This window comes from Cupressus sempervirens, chromosome 9, assembly GCF_028749045.1.
Source record: "Cupressus sempervirens isolate cs-2001-9-10 chromosome 9, ASM2874904v1, whole genome shotgun sequence".
Classification (NCBI taxonomy): domain Eukaryota; kingdom Viridiplantae; phylum Streptophyta; class Pinopsida; order Cupressales; family Cupressaceae; genus Cupressus; species Cupressus sempervirens.
The window spans coordinates 826,285,912-826,307,186 of record NC_143126.1 but is presented as its reverse complement, the minus strand read 5'-3'; the positions used below and the strand labels follow the sequence as shown (position 1 = coordinate 826,307,186).

The 21,275-nt window shown below is 39.4% G+C and overlaps 1 protein-coding gene across 3 annotated transcripts in view; it reads right to left on the bottom strand.

The window, feature by feature from the left end:
- PDE194 (formyltransferase) overlaps positions 1–21,275 on the bottom strand; it is a 275,670-nt gene that overhangs the window by 12,713 nt on the left and 241,682 nt on the right. For all 3 annotated transcript variants that reach the window (XM_089802236.1, XM_089802235.1, XM_089802234.1), the window contains exons 8-9: positions 10,027–10,060; positions 7,119–7,219 (exon numbers count right to left, since the gene is read on the bottom strand). In XM_089802236.1, coding sequence (XP_089658362.1) covers positions 7,119–7,219; positions 10,027–10,060 — 135 coding nt within the window. The remainder of the gene's footprint in view (positions 1–7,118; positions 7,220–10,026; positions 10,061–21,275) is intronic.

The following is a 21,275-nucleotide window of genomic DNA, read 5'->3' as shown; positions in this document are numbered from 1 at the left end:
AGATATCGGCAGATTGGAAGTCCCAGTTACTGGTTGAGTATTCTAAGAATACTCAAGCTTGTTAGATCATGGATGGGCCAGGACAATAAGTACAAGGTAATCAATGATGTGATTTTTTATAAGGATAGGATCTATCTTGTGCCAAAATCTAAGCTCAAGGAAAAAATTATGGAGACTCTTCATGATGCACCATCAACCGGACACCCAGGGTTCTTCAAAACATATAGGCATCTCAGAGAAAGGTTTTCTTAGAAGGGCCTCAAGGACAACGTCCTTCAGCATGTCAGAGAATGTCGGACTTGTCAACAGAACAAGTCAGAGCACGATTTCCCAGCCGAATTATTACAGCCTCTCCCTATTCCAACACAGAAATGGGAGAGTATCTCCATGGATATTTCATTACAGGATTGCCAAGAGTGCAGAATAGAGAATCCATTTTTGTGGTTGTGGATAGATTGAATAAGTTTGCTCATTTCTACACTACAGTTGCGGATTCATCGACCTCTCAGGTAGTCAAGTTATTTTTTCGAGAGGTTTTTTGCCTACATGTTCTACCTCGGACCATAGTGAGCACAAAGATAGCAAATTTCTTAGCACTTGTTGGCTGGAATTATTTAGATTGGCAAGTATGGAGTTGACACATAGCACGAGTTATCACCCACAAACGAACAGACAAATGGAGATAGTAAACAAGTGGGTGGAGGGTTATCTCCAAAACTATGTAGCAGGGCAACAGAGAGCTTGGGTCAAATGGTTATATTTAGGGGACTACTGCTACAGCGCCTCCTACCACATGTCCATCAAGATGACACCATTTTGGGCCCTCTATGGCAGCGAACCTCTATCATTCATAGATCTGACCTTACAGTATAGCAGAGCACCATTAGTTGGAGATTGGATACAGGATCAGCAGGACATCCTCCAGTCTCTTTGGGAGAATATCCTATAGGCTCAGAATCGGCAGAAGATGTATGTTGATCGCCATCGGACATAGCGAAGTTTTCAATTGGGCAACATGGTTTACCTTCGTCTCCAACCTTACAGGCAGAGTTCCTTGAAGAAGAGTGGATCCAAGAGACTTCGAGCTAGATTTTATGGTCCCTATCACATTATCAAGAGGGTTGGAGAGGTTGCTTATGAGCTGGACTTGCCAGATGACAGTAGAATCCACAATGTGTTTCACATATCTTGCATCAAGAAGGTGATTGGTCAACATGTAGTACCTTCTGTTGGATTACCCCTGCTTGGTGAAGAAGGGAAACTGGTTTTGGTTCCAGCCAAGGTGATTGAGATTAGGGAGATGAAGTTGCGTAACAGATCCATTTGGGAGTATTTAGTCCACTGGAAAGATTTGTCATATGACGATGCCACTTGGGAGGGCAAATCAATCCTATAGCATCTAGCATTGAGATTGCTTGAGGGCAAGCAATCCTGGGAAGGGAGGACTATAATGTCCCCTTCTCCGCGCTAGGCCTTATTGGCGCCTTGTTGGTCTATCTCCCCATCCGGATAGGCTAACGTCATTGATCGTGAGGATGCCAACTAGTCACAGGAGTTTATTTGGTTTCGTTGGGGAATTATTTAAGTGGAGAAGCCTTTCTATGGTAAAGTCACTATTTTATAAAGTGGATTTATAAAGTTACTTTATGAATTAAAGTCTTTTTATAACCAAAGTAACTTAAGTGACTAGAAGATGAAATGGGCTTTTATCCCACATTGCTTAGTTGTTTGTACTTTCCCTCATATCGAGGTTATAAAAGCAATGAGCTCCTTGGGATTGTCACCATGAAACTATATCAATATATTATTTATGAAATTGGTTGCTTGGATGTGATTGGTTGCCTAAGGACGAAACCCCTTAAGGCAGTAGATGAGTTGGACGTAGCCCTAGCTACTCTTGGAAATATATTCAGTTGACATGATATTGGTGAACGCTAAAGTAATATCCTACTTTGATCGGGTCTGTTGTAAATTCGGCTTAATAGTCATATGTGCTAGGATGAGAGGTTGTAGTAATAGCCAACGTTGGAGAGATTAGTCTGTGGAGAGGGAAACAGATATCATTGTTGTGGAACAGGTCTCCTAAGACATGTATTACCAGAGTCGTAAGATATTAGCAAGAACGCCAACTTGTAGTAAGTATATGCATGCACATTGTTTGGGAGGGACATTGTGTTGCAGGTGAAATATGAGATACCGCAGGTAGGTTTCTAGAAGTTGTGGGTGAAATCTGAGATACCGCAGGTAGGCTTATGGAGGTTGCGGGTGTGTGGACTGACAGTGGCAGTAGCAAGTATATCATTGTCATCAACAAGATGATTCTTCATTCCTTGCAGCATGAGGAGTATGCCAGTTGTGGGTGCATAGACCGTCATCCTCCACATCAACTCCAAGATTCGGGAGCATACACATCAGCATTATACGGTGGATACATGACCAACACTCTCATCTACAAAAATATCAGGTTCTGGCAATTATTTTTACTGGAATTTGCATTTGAATATTCTATGTGAACAACAGGTATTGTCTTTCTAATTGATGATCTGAGACGTGATTTGTTCCTTATTGCAAATCCTTTATGAAATAAGCATTATGTGAAGAATTTGGATATTTGGTTGGATGTCTATTTTCCTTAAAGTATAATGTAAAACTCAGAACTGTATTCTTAAATGCTCTAATTATTACATTGTGTTACTACTACATTGTAAAGTATTAACTTGTTGATTGGAGTTAGCATCACCTCTTACCACGTGTTATGAGTTTGACCCATCCCTACAGTTTCTTTTGCTGAGTACGGATTATTAGACCGGTTCTCTAGAAACAATTCGTTTTCCTATCTCGAGCAAAACTTGGTCATCTCCTTTAGGGCACCAGAGTTCACCAAGGTATTCCGCATACCCAACCATACACAAGTAGGCAAGAAAATTGATAGCAAACCAAAGAAGTTAAGTCGAGAGTTGAAGACGTAACTGATAGAGATTTTATGTGGTGAATTGTCTCAAGCACAAAAAGAACCATTGATGGACACTTTGAAGGGCAAAGGATTGAAGAAGTCTAATATCCAGGAAGGGCATTGGCATTGCCTCATGGACCTGGTTAAGAGTAGGTTCATAGGATTGAGCCACATGTCAAACATCTTTCTGTAGGTAGCAATGATGAATGGGATCATGGACGGGAGAATGTACTACTGGGCCGCAATACTAGCGGAACGAATATATGAGTTCATGATGCTTCAGCATAGGACATTCGACATGCCCCACTACGCTATTAGATTATTCCTGGATGCGACAATGCGGATGATCCCTCTTGACAGGCTGGAGGTCAAGCCGACCTGCTTGTGCTAGGCGAGCCCCTTGTCATGCAGTGGAGACATTTAGACACACCAATCGGGTAGAAGCAACCTAGAGAAGAGTTGGATGCAGGTTAGGAGCATGGAAATATAGATAGGAGACATCATCTGATGACAGTGAGACTAATGGAGAGGAAGAGGATGAAGAGGACGACGAAGAGGTTGAAGTCATTACTACCACATAGTTGATATTCCCACAGCCTGCACTCTTGGCGACAACACATTTGGCCCCTATGGGTATGCACAGTGCACACATTCCAGGATTTGGACAGCTCAGACAGCCAGTAGTGATGACCCCTGTCACAATCGCGACTCAACTAGTACCTACAGGGATCTCGACCATTGCGGAGGCCGTAGCTATAGTTCAGACAAAGTCCCATCCATCACTGCCTACATCCTTGCTAGACGAGATGATGGAGATACTGCCATAGGAGGTTCCTAAAAGTTTGGGGACACCTCAGGTCAGACAAGAGGTAGTGGGATTCGATGCGATGGTCACAATATATAATGCAGTATTGGCTACCAATTAAGAGTAGGTTCATGGGACCAAGCCAAGTGTCGGACATATCCTTTCTGCACGTAGCAATGATGAATGGGATCATGAATGGGAGAGTGTACGACTAGGCCGCAATACTAGCGAAACGAATGTATGAGTTCATGACACTTCAACACAAGACATTCGACATGCCCCACTATGCTGTTGGATTATTCCTGGATGTGACAACGCAAATGATCCCTCTTGACAGGTTGGAGGTCAAGCTTGGCCCACTCGTGCTAGGTGAGCCCCCTACCATGAAGTGGAGACATTTAGACACACCAATCAAGCAGAAGGCCACAGTCGGGTAGAAGCAACCCAAACAAGAGTTGGACGCAGGTTAGAAGCATGGGAATATAGATAGGAGACATCATCTAATGCTAGTGAGACTGACAGAGAGGAAGAGGATGAAGAGGATGACGAAGAGGTTGAAGTCATTACCACCACACAGTTGATATTCCCACGGCTTGCACTCTCGACAACAACACATTTGGCCCCTATGGGTACACACAGTGCACACATTCCAAGATTTGGCCAACTCACACAACCATAGTGATGACCCCTATCACAATCGCGGCTCAGCTAGTACCTACAGGGACCCCAACCATTGCAAAGGCCGTAGCTACTATTCAGACAGAGCCCCATCCATCACCGCCTACATCCTTGCCAGACGAGGTGATGGATATACTGCTACAAGAGGTTCCTGAGAGTTCAGGACACCTCAAGTTAGACAAGAGGTAGTGGGATCCAATGCGGTGGTCACAATAGATAATGCATTATTGGCTACCAGTGAGGGTACTGCAGCATAGGACTTGAGTGCGTACTTGAGTAGGACATTCTACATTAGACCAGTAACACTGATATTTAGCACTCTCTCACCTATGAGAGAAGTATCTTAGGTGATAGATCCTCTAGCCCCACCAGAGGAGAGTCATCCTACCGTTGCAGTTGAGCTATTGCCCCCACATCCGATGAGAAGTATTGCGAAGAGGATGTTAGAAGCAGTAGAGTTAGCGGTGGCCACGGAACACCCCACATCATCAGGCCCCTCGATAGTTATAGGGGAGGATGTCGAGACGTACTTAGTGGACATGGTAACCCAAGGTCGCCAAGTAGTGATTTCAGCAAAGACATTTGCTTTGGAGGCAGTGGTGTGAGGGTTAGAGCAAGTTTTCTCATTGATGCAGGTTGGTTGTCCAGCGACCTTCTCAGTATGTTTCGAGGCACAAGGATGGACGAACACAGAGACTCCAAAGATGCGGCAGGAGTAGACTACTAAGGAGCTTGCAATAGAGAGCAGAGTTGAGAACCTGATGTGAGAGATAGTACAAGTGTATAGGAATGTGTACTATGCTCTACGAAGGAGTGAGGCGGATCAAGTAGCAATAGCGAGGGCTCGGGAGGAGACAACTACTAGATTATCTGTAGTAGAAGCCAATTTGGTCACGTAGCAGTTAGCTTCGGAGATAGAGCGGGCAACACTCATTGTTGAGAGAGAATCAGAGAAGATAACATTCGTATCTCAGTTGGAGGACGCAAAGATGGAGTCGGATGGAGCTCCAAAAGATAGTTGAGATGATGAAGAGAGCATTAGAGCTTAAGTTGTAGGCTAAGGTGGATTTGAACACCCGGACACAGTAGGTACACGAGTTGTGGGCACAGTCGAATGAGTTATGGGCACAGAGGATGACTACTACACTCGTTCCACCAGGGATGCACCCTTCTTAGATTTTGTCTTGATGTACTTAGTAGTTTAGTTGTCTCTATTTTTTCGTCCAGAGACGACAGCTCTTTTGGGGAGGATGATGTTGTTGGTAAAACTATACTATAACCGACGGGATTAATTAGTGTCCAAAAGGTTGCGTGACAATTGAGTCACCCCTTCGAGAGATACATGTACATCGTCCGAATTGAACTATGAAGCATCATTGTACTCGTGATTGTATACTCTGCTTATATGAATAAAGTACTATCTTGTTTTATGTTACATTCTAGCTTCTTAATGCAATAACTATCTGTTTAGCCTCTATGATAAACACACACATGCGCATATATAAACAATACAAGTAATCACCCTTGCATCTAACTGAAGATACCATGTATCAACAAGAATCCGCCCAAATCATTTCAACCACCTGGAAAATGGTAGACCTACTCTGAATTATGTAAGTCTAGATAACTGCAGGAACTTAAATTAGAAGGGTGAGCTATAGGAACCCCTCTTATGTTCAAATCAATCGGTGGCTACAATATTCTGTCTTTCTATATGTGTCATGTTTTCTAATTGTGAATAATTTGAGTATGTGAACAGAAGAATAAGTCTAGTAGTTGTCAATAGTAATATCTTTTAATTATGCTTTCAAACCCATTTAGCCAGATGCACACATGCACCTATACCTACTTTTGTAAATCCCACATGCACATGACTCATGGAAGTCTCCTTGCCAGGGGTGTGATAACAATGCAGCTGCAATATTTAACAGTCATACTCATTAGTGCAGAACACTAGCTCGTAAGGTAGGGCCAATGAGACTTTATGCAGAATATGCAACTGTTTTATCATAAATATAGTAAATGAGTACAAACTCATTTACATGGACTCAATAACATTTGGTCTCTTTCAACAAATTTACTTTATGAAATAAGATTCGCAACATGTTACCATATTTATGAACAAATTTTCTTTGCTAATATCAACAACAAATAAGACAATATTCTTTCATTACAATCATCTCAAGATAACCTCCACGTGCCTACACAATAACAGGATAGCCAAATCGCACTTTTTCCAGGGTGCAATACAATTTAAATCAGTCCACATGAGTTTTAGCAATATTGGCATCTTCTAATAAGTGGGTGGTGCATTGTGTGTGCCCTACCAGAGGGTTTTGAGTGATATATACCTGTTGATAAAAGTAAGTAGATGTGATTCAAGGGTCTCAACAATTGCAAAGAGATTTAAATAACAGCCAAGTAAATATTGACAAGCCTAATGAAGGTAAAGCTATTGATATGGGTTTACCACATTGAACCAAATAAAAGAAAAATACCAATCTTCAAATAATGTTGGATTTGGTCTGTTTAAATAGAATATAAAACAATCAATCTATGTCACTGAATTTGATGCTCTTCCAAAGGTACAAAAATCCCTTTGTTTTGATCTATTGTCCATATTTTCCTGTAATAAAGAACATCAATTAAAAACTGCCAGGATAATGCTGATTGAGATAGTACCTTAGGTGCTAAAGATGCCATGGACTCATCTTGTTTTAGTGCCTTACTTGCAGCTGATCCATTCAAGATTGATGGAAGCTCACGTAACAAAATGTGTACTCCTAAGACAATTCCAAAACTGCAAATTCATCCACTGATTGTTTCCTTAATTTTTTTTTTTGAAATCACAAATCAGCTACTAAAATTACAATTTCTAATAGCCCATGCACTAAAAACTTTATTTACTGACCAAGAAAATAAATAATCAGATGTGAATGATTACAGTAAATTTAACAGAGGAGCAAGGATATATTGGTAGAAAAATATTTACTTACGTCAGTTAGGGATCCAGATAGAAGAAATTTAATGTCTTTCTTACCAAGGAGGAGGACTAATTAAAATAAAAGCATCAACGCTGGAGGTTCTTAGTCCAGACGGGATGGGAGGATCCTCTACTAAAAATTCCAGAAAATAAGTCTATTTCCAAAGAAAGTCACATCTAAGCTTCCATACACTAATCTATATATTTATTGTACAAAACCATTAGTAAAACATGCTAACAATGCCGATAAGGGATATGGAAATCAGGAGGACTAATTTTCCTTCGGTAGTCGGGTTTATCATATTTGGAGCTCCAGACATTTTTTTGTGTGTTAGGTGCCCTTATTCATTCTGAAAATGAGATTGTTTGTCAACATTCCCTAAAACAATAAAAATAAAACAAAAAGCAAAATGAGAAAAAGGTGAAAAAGAATTCAACAATGAAAGAGAAAACTGACAAGGGAAGAATATGTAAACAAGATAGAAGCGAAGGCAAGGAGGATAGCTATATAAACTTTGCCAAAGAGGCACAATTGTTGGAGAAGAAGATTTAAGCTTGAAATAAGTAGGGAAAGGAATGCCAGTAAAAGAAGTATCTTGGGAGAGTACTATTAATGTGATTAGATCAAAGGGGGAAAGAAGAAAAAATTTATATTATAAAGCTATTTTCTTTAAATATGACAAAAGATGAGATTAACACATAATTCCATGGAATCTCAAAATTTTGGGGGGCGAGGGTAGCAATGAAGATATATAAAGTACTCGCGAATTTTCTTTTAAAAAAGCTATAAGAAAAGAAATAGCAATTGGAATTGTAAAGTATTATACGCAATGCATGGAAAATTTTATATACATATAAATATTCAAATTTTCACAGGTGCAGTAAAGCATCTAGCAATGCAGCTAAGGTGTTGGTCCATTCAAAGATAGTTCTTAGTAAACATTTGTATGGGTATCTTAGTCTTATACGTTGGTGTTGGCTGCTTAAGGTGGAAATATATATTAAGAGTTCAAAGTAAAGGACCTCCAGTTGAAGCAAATCCCCATCATATACTATGGTTAGGATTTCAAAATTAACAAAAGCTTAATAGTAATGGACTTGATTACCTCTGTTTTCTTACTGACTAGTCCAACATTTGTTGAATGCATTCGGAGATTTACCTCACCTCTCCACTCTCTGGCCTTATAAATGACAAGTTTATGTCCAACCTAGAGAGTTTCCTTATCAATGAAGCTATTAAAAACCCTTCAGTATTTTGCATTAGCAACAAATCTCTATTGTGGACACTGGATATTGGTATACTTTTAGGGCATTCTTTATGAATCTTTGTAAAACTTAAATAGCAATGAAAAAACAGGTTTGCACTCATTTGAGAGCAGGAAGAAAGAATGCAATAGGACCATGAATGTTTACCAGTCAGATGTACAATCGGCTACGATGATGACAGCTGCTAAAAGGAGTTTGTGATGGATCTTTTCATTTTACACAAGAGAAAACGACAATGAGTCTGATACATCTCAAGCTAAAGTGGGTACAGAGAGAAGGGTGGTGGGATAGTGGGAGGGGATGTGAAGGCCAGTGTTGGTGCTAGGATAAACTAAAGTGACAGGTGCAAAAATAAAATGATGAAAATTTTAACATATTAAATAGTAGGCAAGGGTGTTAAATAAGGCACTACAATGGAGGTAATCAAGCGAAGTGACATGGATGGAGTGGCATTGACAACAATATAGGAGGGATGTTAGTGATGGATTCACAGTAACAAGTAAATTAAACTGTTATTAGTCCTATTGGAACTTATACCAACAACTTTTATTTGTCCACAAGAAGACTTGGAGCCCAATCTTTATTCGGCCAGATTTTTTTTCTCAAAACGTTCTTACTTGTGACCTCATGGTGTCAAAATCACAAATTTCCCACATGATGAAAACAAAGGCCACGTTCAAATTGAACACTGATGCATAAAAATTCTTTGCGGAGATTAAAGAATAATACTTTTTTAGTTGTTACTACAGACTTCTCTATTCTTATATCCCTGCGACCCAGCTTAGCACCCAACCGGCCTTTACCTTGGTCTTACAAACTGCCAAGTTGGAGCACAGAAGAGGCGAGCTGGGGCGAGACTAATCCTCTGCAGGCAGGGCAACAGGCTCGCACTATGGTCCCACCAGTTAAATCTGGAAAGAGTTTCGAACCCAGGACCATGGGGGTAACCCATAGCCTCAAGCCTCTGTTCTCAACCAGATGAGCTAGTGCCTTTCAGCTATAGCTTCCCTTAGTTACTCCAATGCATATGTCAGACCTTACACTGTCAGGATGTTCTACTGAGGAAGATAGAAGAGTCTTTTTTTGTATCAAATGACAACTACCTGACAGCCCTAGTAATGACTAATACGTTGATATGTTAATATGACCAACCAGTTGCATGACCAGGACCACATCCAGACATACCTGATCAAACATTAATGTTGTAATATTATGGACTTTTCTTCTAAATTATATTTAAAAATAAAGGCTGGTCATGACATATCAGATTGATGGATATCAATATTTTATTCAAGTAATTTTATTGATAACAATAGCAAATAATGAAGTAGGACAATGTACCTCGATCAAAAAGCAAAGCAAGCAACTCCGGTGCCTACAAACCAGCTTTCAAGAAAATCGACCAATTAGATCATACGAAATGGATGTTGATGGTGATTTGAAACAGAATGGCTATCTAATATTCAACTCTAAGAAAAGAAATTTTAAAACATCATTTCTATCTAATGTTTAAAGTGATCAAACATGAAGGATTCCTTTGAAGTGCAAAAAACTGATAACATACAGCATTCAAACAGAAAGTGCAAGCCATCATAAAAATCCTAGGACCATATCCTTCAGTTAAATGCTTGTCTTGATGTAAACAATTTATTGGATGAAACACATGCCATCATTAGATGATGAAAATATAATAGTTTTTCTTTCTATTTAAACATTTTATAAATGTTCTTTCATCTCATTAGTTTTAGTCAAAACTTTCCCCAAACTCACCATGTAAAGTACTTAAATTAACCTACTATCTCTTCTAGCCTCAATATAATACCAAATAGAAATGAAATGAAACCTGTGATTAAATAAAGCCAATGGAAATTGTTCGTGTTTTGGTTAGTCACTTTTGTGATGACACAAATTGTAAGTCTGTGTAGAACTGTCGTTCAAATTATGAGGGGAAGCTCTCTAAGACCTAACTATACATAAAACTAAAAAACTTAATCATAGACATTGTAAACAAACTGTCATTTTAGGTTTGCACAAGATGTCAATATCTACTTTGACTTTGCTTTTCCGTGGCTGCAGAGCCAAACTATCAACACACAAAAATATTGCAAGATTTTCATATTTATGGAGAACTAACAGCCTAAGCACTATCAAACACAACCTCCTACTAGTTCCACAATGACTTTTTACTCAGTTCTTTACAAAATTTGAAACTTTGAATTGATTAAACAAACCATTAAAATTCAAACTGCAGAAACAAACACACGTGTGCAAATAAATTTACACCTTGAAATATGCTAAACATACCTTTGAAAGATAACAAGGAAACCTCCACAACTGTAGCACTAATAGAAACACAAAATTATTACATTGTATCCATCTAAAAAGATCTAATCTTCCAAGAATAGCATTCTTGTCTCATGCAGGAGATAACTAGGAAGATCAATCGAAAACTTTAGTGCTTATCCACACTTTATTAGACTTAATTAACAATATAAAAAAAATCATTTTATCCCTTGAGTGAATTACAAAATTGAAACAACTCAAACTACTTGCATATTCACACTAAACATGTGCAGAAGTTTCAAACAAAGCTAAAAACTCAACACACCCTCTTAGTGTGGAAGAAACTCTGCAACAAACTAAGATTGTCTCTGCATGCTTCAAACTTCCTTTTCACTAAGAGGTTGATTACAATACAAACTTGTCATTGATCCATTGCTTCCCAATGGCTGGAAGACTCAATAATGTTACTCATCAATGCTATGTAGGTAGGAAACTTCTTTGGAGGGGGCTGCTCTCCCTTAATGTGCTCTTAGGAGCCTCAACAAGCTCTTGAGCATCCCTCAATGTCTATTTGAAACCCAAGGTCTCCTTAGACCAAGTGATCAAATTTTCTCCCTCCTTTCCTGACGGTTGCTAACCTAAAGTAGAAACAACTAGTATCATTGGAGATTCAAAAGTCACAGCTCCTTGCTCCTCATCCTATATCATTGGAATGAATTCTTGAAACAATGCGCATGCAAAATTCCCCTCAAACTTGGTATCCCTATCAACTACAACTTTCATTAGTCTCACTATAGCCTACAAAGAGAGCATTTTTGTTAAGAGGTTCTAAGTTTGCCCTCTTCTCTACAGTGAATCAATATAAACTAGACAAATAAAGATGTGAAAATAGCTCTCCTCTGGTTTCACACCAGTGAATTCCTTCTCTTCCGTCTTCCAAGATTTTCCGAGGACACTTACTATGGATGTAAACTGTTTAACATATGCTTTTGCTCAAGAAAATATTAGCAAGTCTAGATCACAAATCATGGCCCCAGTAGTCCCTATAATTGAGTGAAATTCCCACTCTACAGCCCCAATTTGTGGTGGGTTTTATAAAATTGTCAATTTCCTCTTCATCCCTACTTCCTTACAAAAATCTTCAAACACCTTAGAGGTATACTCAATGATCTTCTTCCCTATCTAATTCTCAACTAGAGCTTTGAGCTGTAAAAACTTGCAAAAGGCCTAATCCTTGGACTTACAAAAAATAGATACATACCTTGTGATTGCTATCCTCGATGAAAAAAGACTTAGTACATGCTTCTTGATCCTACTAACATCATTCCAAACACATCCAAATGCACTAAGCCTAAAATCAAGCTAGACATATGCTTGCTACAAGGGAGAGAAGTTTTAGAATACTAGCTAGGTGTGCATCCTTGACAAACATCTTGTTGTTCAATGCCAAACTTTGGAGGTCCTGTGACAATCTCTCAGAATAGGTAATCTTACATAATTCAAATGCCCCATACTCTTGTGTCATGAATTTTATAGATAATCAGTACTATGAACTAATGTAGAAGCTGGTTCATCCTAAAACTTATAAAAATCCTCAAACCCCTATAATCTGCGTTGTAATTGATTGTAATTGAGCTCGATTCCTTTGGCCTAATAAGAAGTCGTTGATCCTTGAGTTCCACTGCAAATTTCTTATCCTCCATAACTGAATCTAAAAACAATTTTTTTCTAATACCAAGAACAAGCAAAACATCTAATTGAGGAGGAATTCTACCAACACCAGCTGCTATAATGGCATATGCTTATAAGCACCTTTATCCAAACACCTGAATTCCTACAAAGGCTGTTACTTCATGTTGCTGTTGTTGCTTCCCAATGATCTTCTTCTTATCTAGATATTTTTTATGTTTAATAATAGTGGTTATACGAGGGGTTATAAGCATCAATTAGTCAACAGTTGTGTTCCTCTTGGCAACCAGTGGGTCCTTCAAATATATTGTGTATCATCAAGGTGGTCTGGTTTAGTTGAATGAACTGCAATCCTTGGCCGACTATCTCTGGTCTTCTCTGTATTAATTTCATGACTAAATAAAGATATCTTATTCTTGTCTTTAGTGTACATTACAAATTTAGTATCTATGCTTGTTCTTGAATAATATTTTTAAAATGATATATTCCCAAATGTTTGATAAGTTTGTTGAGATTTTTCGTAGTCCCAAGTTCTTCAAAATTTCAGGTCTGCTGAGTTTTTCAACTAGCTTTCAGGCATTCAACATCGTGATTCCAGCCATGTGCAATAGCCTCAAAAAAGGTGATATAAGAGAGGATTGCACTTCTTGCATTGCAAATGAAAAAGAATTGGAGACAGCTAGAGCACAAGTAGCCATTAAAGCAGTCATTGTTCCTAATTTAGCAAAACAATTAGATGTAGATATGACAAGCATTCTGGCTCTATTCATGGTCCACACATGCATGGCACATCCACCTCATCCAACTTAGGTAGAGTTTGGTAATTGGGGTTCTTTGTGCCTAGAAACATACATGGAGCACAACCTTCATTGGAAGCTACAATGTGGAACAAGGAGGTGCACAAAGAAGAAAATATGGCATAGGGAAATTTTTATATTAAATAACCTCCCCCTCAATGTAGCAAGGAATCCATATCGGGGTATTTGTTGACTGTGTTAAGAATTGTAGGCAAAAGATAAACAAGGTACTTTCTCTAAGAGAATTGAGTGGCAAGTTGCTTCCAATGATGGCTGTGCTCTATGTTTGTTTTTGGGCACAATAAAACTAGGTGGTATGCATGTAGGCACTAGAAGTAGATTAAGTGGTGGCCATGATGGTTGTGGATTTTTTTCCGATATGTTGACTTCAAAGAGAACCCACTATGCCTTGAAAGCATTTTTATCAAATTCAAGGTTAACTGAAGCAACTTGAGAAGTAGCTATGGATGCTGCCATTGCAAATTTTATCTTCTTCGGCTGCAAGTAAAGTACTCATTTCTATTTTTATTCCTTGTGTGGTTCCATGGCAACCCATAGCACAATGTTGAGTGATGCCCACAAGATGGTATTTGAGGTGGTTTATGCTTCCTTGATAATATTTTTTTGCATCTAATGCAAAACATTTATCCAGGTTCCAATCTTTGATAGCATGTTTCCATGCACGATCTCTAGCCCATACAAGACAAGTGTGTTGTTAGTAAAAAGTATTATAGCCGACAGGTAGAGTTGTATCCAAAAGGGCGCGTGATGATTGAGTCACCCCTTTGGGAAAGTATATGTACATTGTCTGAATGAACTATTGGATCATCATTATCATTGTAATAGTTGTTGTGTACTGCTTATATGAAAAAAGTATCCTGTTTTTCATTACATTCTAATACCTTAATGCAATAAGTATCCATTTACCCTGTACGGTAAACATTTGGCGCCGTTGCCAGTTGAACCTGGTATACAAGAGGTGTTATGAAGATTAATGCCAACTCTGCTTAATAAAGATAGGAATAAAATAAAAGACAAGGATGCTATATGCACAACACGGGGAGCATTAATTTTAGCACAACAGGTGGAGCGCAGACAGAAGTTTCAGTAGCTTACCGATGGACACTGAGGGGGTGAAGGAGCACTAACGGAGGGAATGCATTCACCTAGTAGACCGAGGAGTGTCAAGGAATTGCTCAAAGAAACACGACAAAGATTCAATTTGGTGGAAGAGACAAGGGAGGAGTCCTTTAACTTGTATACGCCGATGGTAGAGAACCCAAACGAAAGAGAAGGTACCTGCACAGCTCGAAGTGTCAAAGGAGCACGAGCGTGAGATGGACTCTTTGTTCTGGAGACACCTGACGAACGGATATAGGTAGATAATCACAACTTTGCTTTAAGATCCCTTCACACCAAGTAACGCGGTTGTTTGATGTAGCACAGTTGTGCAGAAAAACACGGGTACTCAGAATAGTGCAGGTACACAAGTACCACAAATTCAGAAGAAATTAACAATGACAAGACTGAAGGAAAAATTGTTGAAGTTTAATGGCAATGAGACAGCCGATCCAATCAAACACTGTAAAACATGTGAAATGATCTGAATGACGAATGGTGTAACGGACCAAGACGATTGGATTCGATAGTTCCGGTGACCCTATGGGTTGTAGCGATGGATTGGTTTTCGGATGTCGATCCTGAGAAATTAACTACATGGCTGAACATCAAGAAAGAATTCATAGCAGAATTCTGACTACTAAGGGATGATAACGAAATAGTAGCAGAAATATATAGTACGAAATAGGGAAAGAATGAAACAATCCGCATATATGCAAGAAGGCTGAAGGAGCTGGTGGGGAAAATGGAAAGCTAGCCAACTGACGGGTTCAAGAAAAGGTGGTTTGTGGAAGGGCTATGACCAGCATTGAAAAAAAAGATGAAAATTGTGCCTCTAGCATCATACATAGATGCATATAATCGGGTGATGGATCTGGAGAGTGAGCAGAAAACGAGCAAAAAGAAGAAAAACAAATCATCGAACTCAGACAATTCATCTTCCGAAAGCAATGGCAATGACAAAGAGTCCAGTAAGAAGGTTCGAGCATTGCAGAAGGACATGTTATGGATGATGTAGTTCAAAAATTTGAAAAAGAATCTTGACTCAGCGAAAGGGAAATTGTGATGTATGGATTGTAAAGAGGAGGGCCACACAAAGGGCTCTTGCCCGAAAAAACAATTTTGCGATAACTGCCAAATTACGAGACATTCCACCAAGGAATGCCCGTTCAATATGAAAACGAAGGGACATCCGCAAGTGTTACTGATGTAGGAAGTGTCCATTGTAGAAGCAGGAATGAACATGAACAATGATGCAACCTTAGAAGAGTATTGTAACAATAGCCGACACAGACAAGGTGGTAACAATAATAATAATAACAATAATGGAGGCTGAAGTCGAATACAGTACGACTCGAGTGGATGGTCAATGATACAATATCGTGTGTGCAACCTCTAAGGACACTTCGCCAGATACTGTACCATGAAGGAAACACCAAAACCGTTGTGTAGATGGTGTGGTCCAGGAGACCATGAGGATTCGAAATGCCCTAAGCAAGGGGTGAATTTCTTAAGTATTGAAGCATGTGAGCAGGAGACATTAGCCATCACTTGCGAGCAAGAAAAGAAGGCAACATATCTAGATGCAAATGAGGAAAAGAAAAGGTTGCAACAAGCACGAGCAAATTTAGATAAACAAATGGAAGCCGAGAAATCACAAACAAAAGACACTACCAACACCTCAAAGAAGAACCTGGCAGAACAAAATATTATACGACAGGTAATGCAAATGGAAGTTCCTATGCAACTAAACGACACAATGCCTCAACTACGAACTGCAATACTAAACATGAAACCACTCCCAAAAGCAACGGAAGACAAGAAAAGATGGTAGCGGAACGACTACAACTAGCACTCACTACGAGAAGACATCTTGTAGTAGTAGAGATGGGTATCCTCGGAACCATACTCACAGACATAATTGTAGATGGAGGATTAGGAGTGAATGTGCTACCGGAAGATGTATGGAATAAGTTGGGGCAACTTACATTGTGGCCACCTTACATTTCAACTACTCACATTCGATCAACACGAAATTAAGCCTTTAGGGATCCTAATGGCACAACCTGTAACCATCGGTACACAACTATTCTTATTGGATTTCGTGGTCATACCATTAAAAAGAAAAGGGTACGATGCCATCCTCAGACGAGATTGGCTGGTACAGGCGAAGGTGAAACATGATTGGAAACGGAATACTCTATCCATGGAAGGCAAAGGTCAGAGATTTGTAATCGACCTACACACATAGATGGTAGGAGAGGAGGCAGTATTGTTCGATTCCAAAGGCGAAGGCAGAGGTAACGATGAGGGGAAAGAATGGAACCTGACAAAGAGGGAATATTAAGATTGGAAGGAGGGTCTAACGATGACGTCCTGGACTCGGTGAACAGCCTACTCCATTGGTAGATGGAGGACTACGAGCTCTTTCTGAGCTGTAACATGTTAGGGGTCGAGAATGAAAAAGAAGAGAATGCATTTGTGGAGTACAACAAAGTAAAGGAGAAGCACAAATAGATGAAATGCCTGCGCATATGTTTAGTGAAGGCAAACCTATTAAGTATGAAGAGCCTATAGCTAAAATGATGAACTTAGGGGATGAGACCAATCCGAAAAATATATTTGTGGAAGATGACTAGAATCTAGTCCTGATAGCGGCAGTGTTCAAAATATTCATGAAATATAAGGATGTATTCACATGGACGTATAAGGACCTAAAAGAGTACCGCCGGAACTATGCATCCACCATATACCACTAACAGAAGGAGTAATACCCGTACGGAAGCAATCGTATCGGATGAACAAATACTATGCCACACGGGTTACCAATGAGATCAACCGAATGCTTGAAGTAGGCATTATTTTCAAGGTGCATACGAGTGAGTGGGTATCTCCAATTGTGATATCTCTGAAGGACACCACTCAGATAAGAATATGTGTGGATTTTCGATGCTTGAATGCAGTAACAATCAAGGATCCATTTCCAATACCATTCACCGATAGCATTTTGGAAGAAGTTGTGGCGCATGAAATCAGTTCATCTATGGATGGATTCTCTGGATACAACCAGATATCCATCGCGGAAGAAGATAGGCTTAAAACAACCTTCATAGTTATGGATGGAGTATATGCCTACAATAGGATGTTGTTCGGACTGTGTAATGCTGCGGCAACGTTTTAGAGAGTTATTTTGCACATATTTGATAAGATGTCAGTTGGGAATTTCAAGGCATTTTTGGACGATTGGTCAATTTTTAGTGTGGAGAACAAGCATATAAAAGCACTTAGAGATTGCATGGAAAGACCCAGACAAGCAAAACTAGTACTGAATCCAAAGAAATGCAGATTCATGGTACTGCAGGGGAAGCTATTAGGGCACATTGTATGCAAAGCAGGATTAAAGACAAATCCTGACAAAGTCTGAGTAATCTTGGAAATGCCACCATCGACAGATGTAATAGAGGTAAAATCGTTCCTCAGACATATTGGATATTATTGAAGGTTCATTGAGGGCTTTGCAAAAATATCCTACCCACTTGGCAATTAACCTACAAAGGAGAACCCTACAAGTGGGATAGAGAGTAGAATAAAGCCTTCGAAGGACTGAAAACTAGACCAGTGCCTATCCTAGCTTATCCAAACTGGGATAAGGTGTCTCATGTTCATGTAGACGTGTCGAACTATGCAATTGGAGCAACGTTGGCACAAACAGGTGATCACGGATTGGATCATCCAGTTTACTTTGCGAGTAGGCTACTATGTATAGCAAAGTAGAATTATAGTACAACAAAGCAAGAGGCACTTGGAATGGTATACTCCATACAAAAATTTAGACATTATCTACTGGCGACGCTGTTCGCATTTTATGTGGATCATCAAACATTGTTATATCTGGTGAACAAGTAGATCATCCAAGGAAGGATAAGCAGATGGCTATTACTACAGGAATACACATTCAAAATTGTGGTACAACCTGGAATAAGTCATGTGAGCATGGACCATTTTTCAAGGACCAAATTAGGAGAACCAGCGAAAGGAGTCAATGATGATTTTCCAGATGCACAACTGTTCCAGATTGTCGTACTACCATCTTGGTATGCAAGTATTGGGGAATATCTTTCGACGAGACAATTTCCTAGGGAAACACCACTAAACGAGAGGAGGAAACTGGTGCTGAGGAGTTGAACATTTCAATTGATCAACGGGTTGCTGTATAAGATGGGACCTAGCCAGATTTTAAGACGGTGTATTCTAAAAGAAGAAATACGAAAGGTGTTGAAGGAAGCAAATGAAGGACTAGCAGGAGCACACATGGGGCTAGATACAACTGCGCGGATGATACTTATGGCAAGGTTATGGTGGCCAACCGTGCACAACGACACTAGGGAGTGGGTCGTTGCGGGTGATACATTTCAGAGAGCTGGGAAACCACTGAAGAGGGATTTCTTGCCTCTTAACCCTTTACACGCACAGGAGTTATTTGAACAATGGGGGCTGGACTTTATCGAACCCCTCAAGGTAAGTAAAACCAGAAGATCCAGGTACATCGTGGTAGCGATGGAGTACCTTACCAAGTGGATAGAGGCACGGGCTCTACCTGACAACTCTGAAATCAACACGGCGAAATTCATTTACGAGGAAATCATCACAAAGTACAGAGTCTCGTTGCAGTTGACAAGCAACCATGGGGGACATTTTGTCAATCATGTTATCTAACTACTGACCACAAAATTCAAGATTTACCATTCCCTACAAGCCCGTACTATCCAAGAACCAACGGACAAGTAGAAATTACAAATAAGATTATAGTCGGAGTAATATATAAATCTTGCGTAATCGAAGGAGAGGATTGGGAATAAAGTGATGAGGGGTGCTCCCTTTAATACCATAAACGCATAATAGAAACAAAGAAACAACAACAAATGCAAGAACAAAATATGGACTTCTTATTATGGCTGCAAATGCGAAATTACAAAATTTACACGTACAATATGCTAATCCACATGGGCGCCTTCATTACAATAATCTACAAGACTAAGCTGCGAACTACCACCTAGAGCTATTGTAGACAATGTTCGGGCCTTTCTTAAATAAGCAATTTTATGCTACCCGGGAAGGTTCTAGACATTCAAACTTAATACCTAGGGCCAACAGACCCTAATAATACATATAGAGTCAGCCAAATACATCTTTGACATTTATTTTAGGAATTTTGGGTAGCCCAATTTTGGAAAGCCATAACTCTCGAACCGTTGCTTTGATTGGCTATTATAACCACTTTACGGAAGCGCTAGCTCTTGATCTACAAGCTCAAAACTATGCAAGCGCCCTTTCTTCGAGTTTTCAGACCTCATCTGGGGCCTCTAAGGCCTTCAAAGAATCAAAACTGAGTTCTAATATTATTCTCCAAAAATTTCTACCGAAAATCTGCAATAACTTCTCTGATACAAACTTACTAAAAATAGAAAATTCCCAAAAATAGCAACCCACCTGTCTACTAGTCCTTATTGAAATAGAGAAGATTGAAAACAAAAAAAAATTGGGTGATAAAAGATTGCTCTTACACCCAGGATGCTCCTGCATCAAAGACCCGGGGTAATTTGAGAAGTGAATCTGTAATGTCTCAAGTGCTCAGAGGAAAACCATGACGGTTAACCTCCTCCCTTGCTAGCCATGATGAATCCTCTACTGGCTTCCCTTTCCATTTGATCAGGTATTCATAATAAGTTTTGTTCCTTGTGCTTTTGCCAACACAACTGTCCAATATCTCCTCAATCTCCTTTGTAGCCGAACTCACTGCTAGAATACTACACTGCACTTCTGCAACTTCATCTCAATCACCTCCTTCATACTACTCTATCAAATCTAAAATATTAAATACTGGTGAAATATTCAATTCAGCAAGCAACTCCACTTCTAAGCATTTCCAAAATCATGCCTTTCCATTATATTGCACAATCGAAACTTCATCATCTTCAACTTATTATATGTACCCACTAGAGAATGCTCCTTTCTCAAATGAACTATGACTTCATCTCCAATCAGAAATTCCTTATACCTCCTTTTCACATCTTCCTTAGCCTTGTTTTGTGTATCCATCTTTATGATGTGCTTCCTCACCTCCTCATGGATGTTCTTCAAATGTTAAGCAAATTCTTCTACTTCAGCAGTACTTATCTCTCCTTTATCCAACTGCCACAATTCAGAAGCATTTTTGGGACTACTCCTATATACAGTTTGTAATAGTGATTTACCAGTATTCCTGTTGATAGAATTATTATATGCAAATTTTGCTTGTGGTAACATCCGATCCCAGCCCTTTGGTTTGTCTCCAACCAAACATCTCAACAAATTTCCCAAACTACGATTCACAACTTTTGTCTGTCCATCAGTCCGTGGATGATGCGATGAACTAAACTTCAACTCTGTCTTCAATTTCTTTCACAATGTACGCCAAAAATACCCAACAAATTTGGTATCTCAATATGAAACTATACTCTTTGGTAGACCATGTGGTCTCACCACTTCTTTGAAAAACAACTCTGCCACATGAACATCACTAGTCTTCTTGCAAGGAATAAAATGTGGGATCTTTGAAAACCTGTCAAGCACCACAAAAATAGAATCATGCCCTCACTAAGTCCTAGGTAATCCAAGAACAAAATCCATGCTGACATCCTCCCACAACTTCTCTGGTACAGG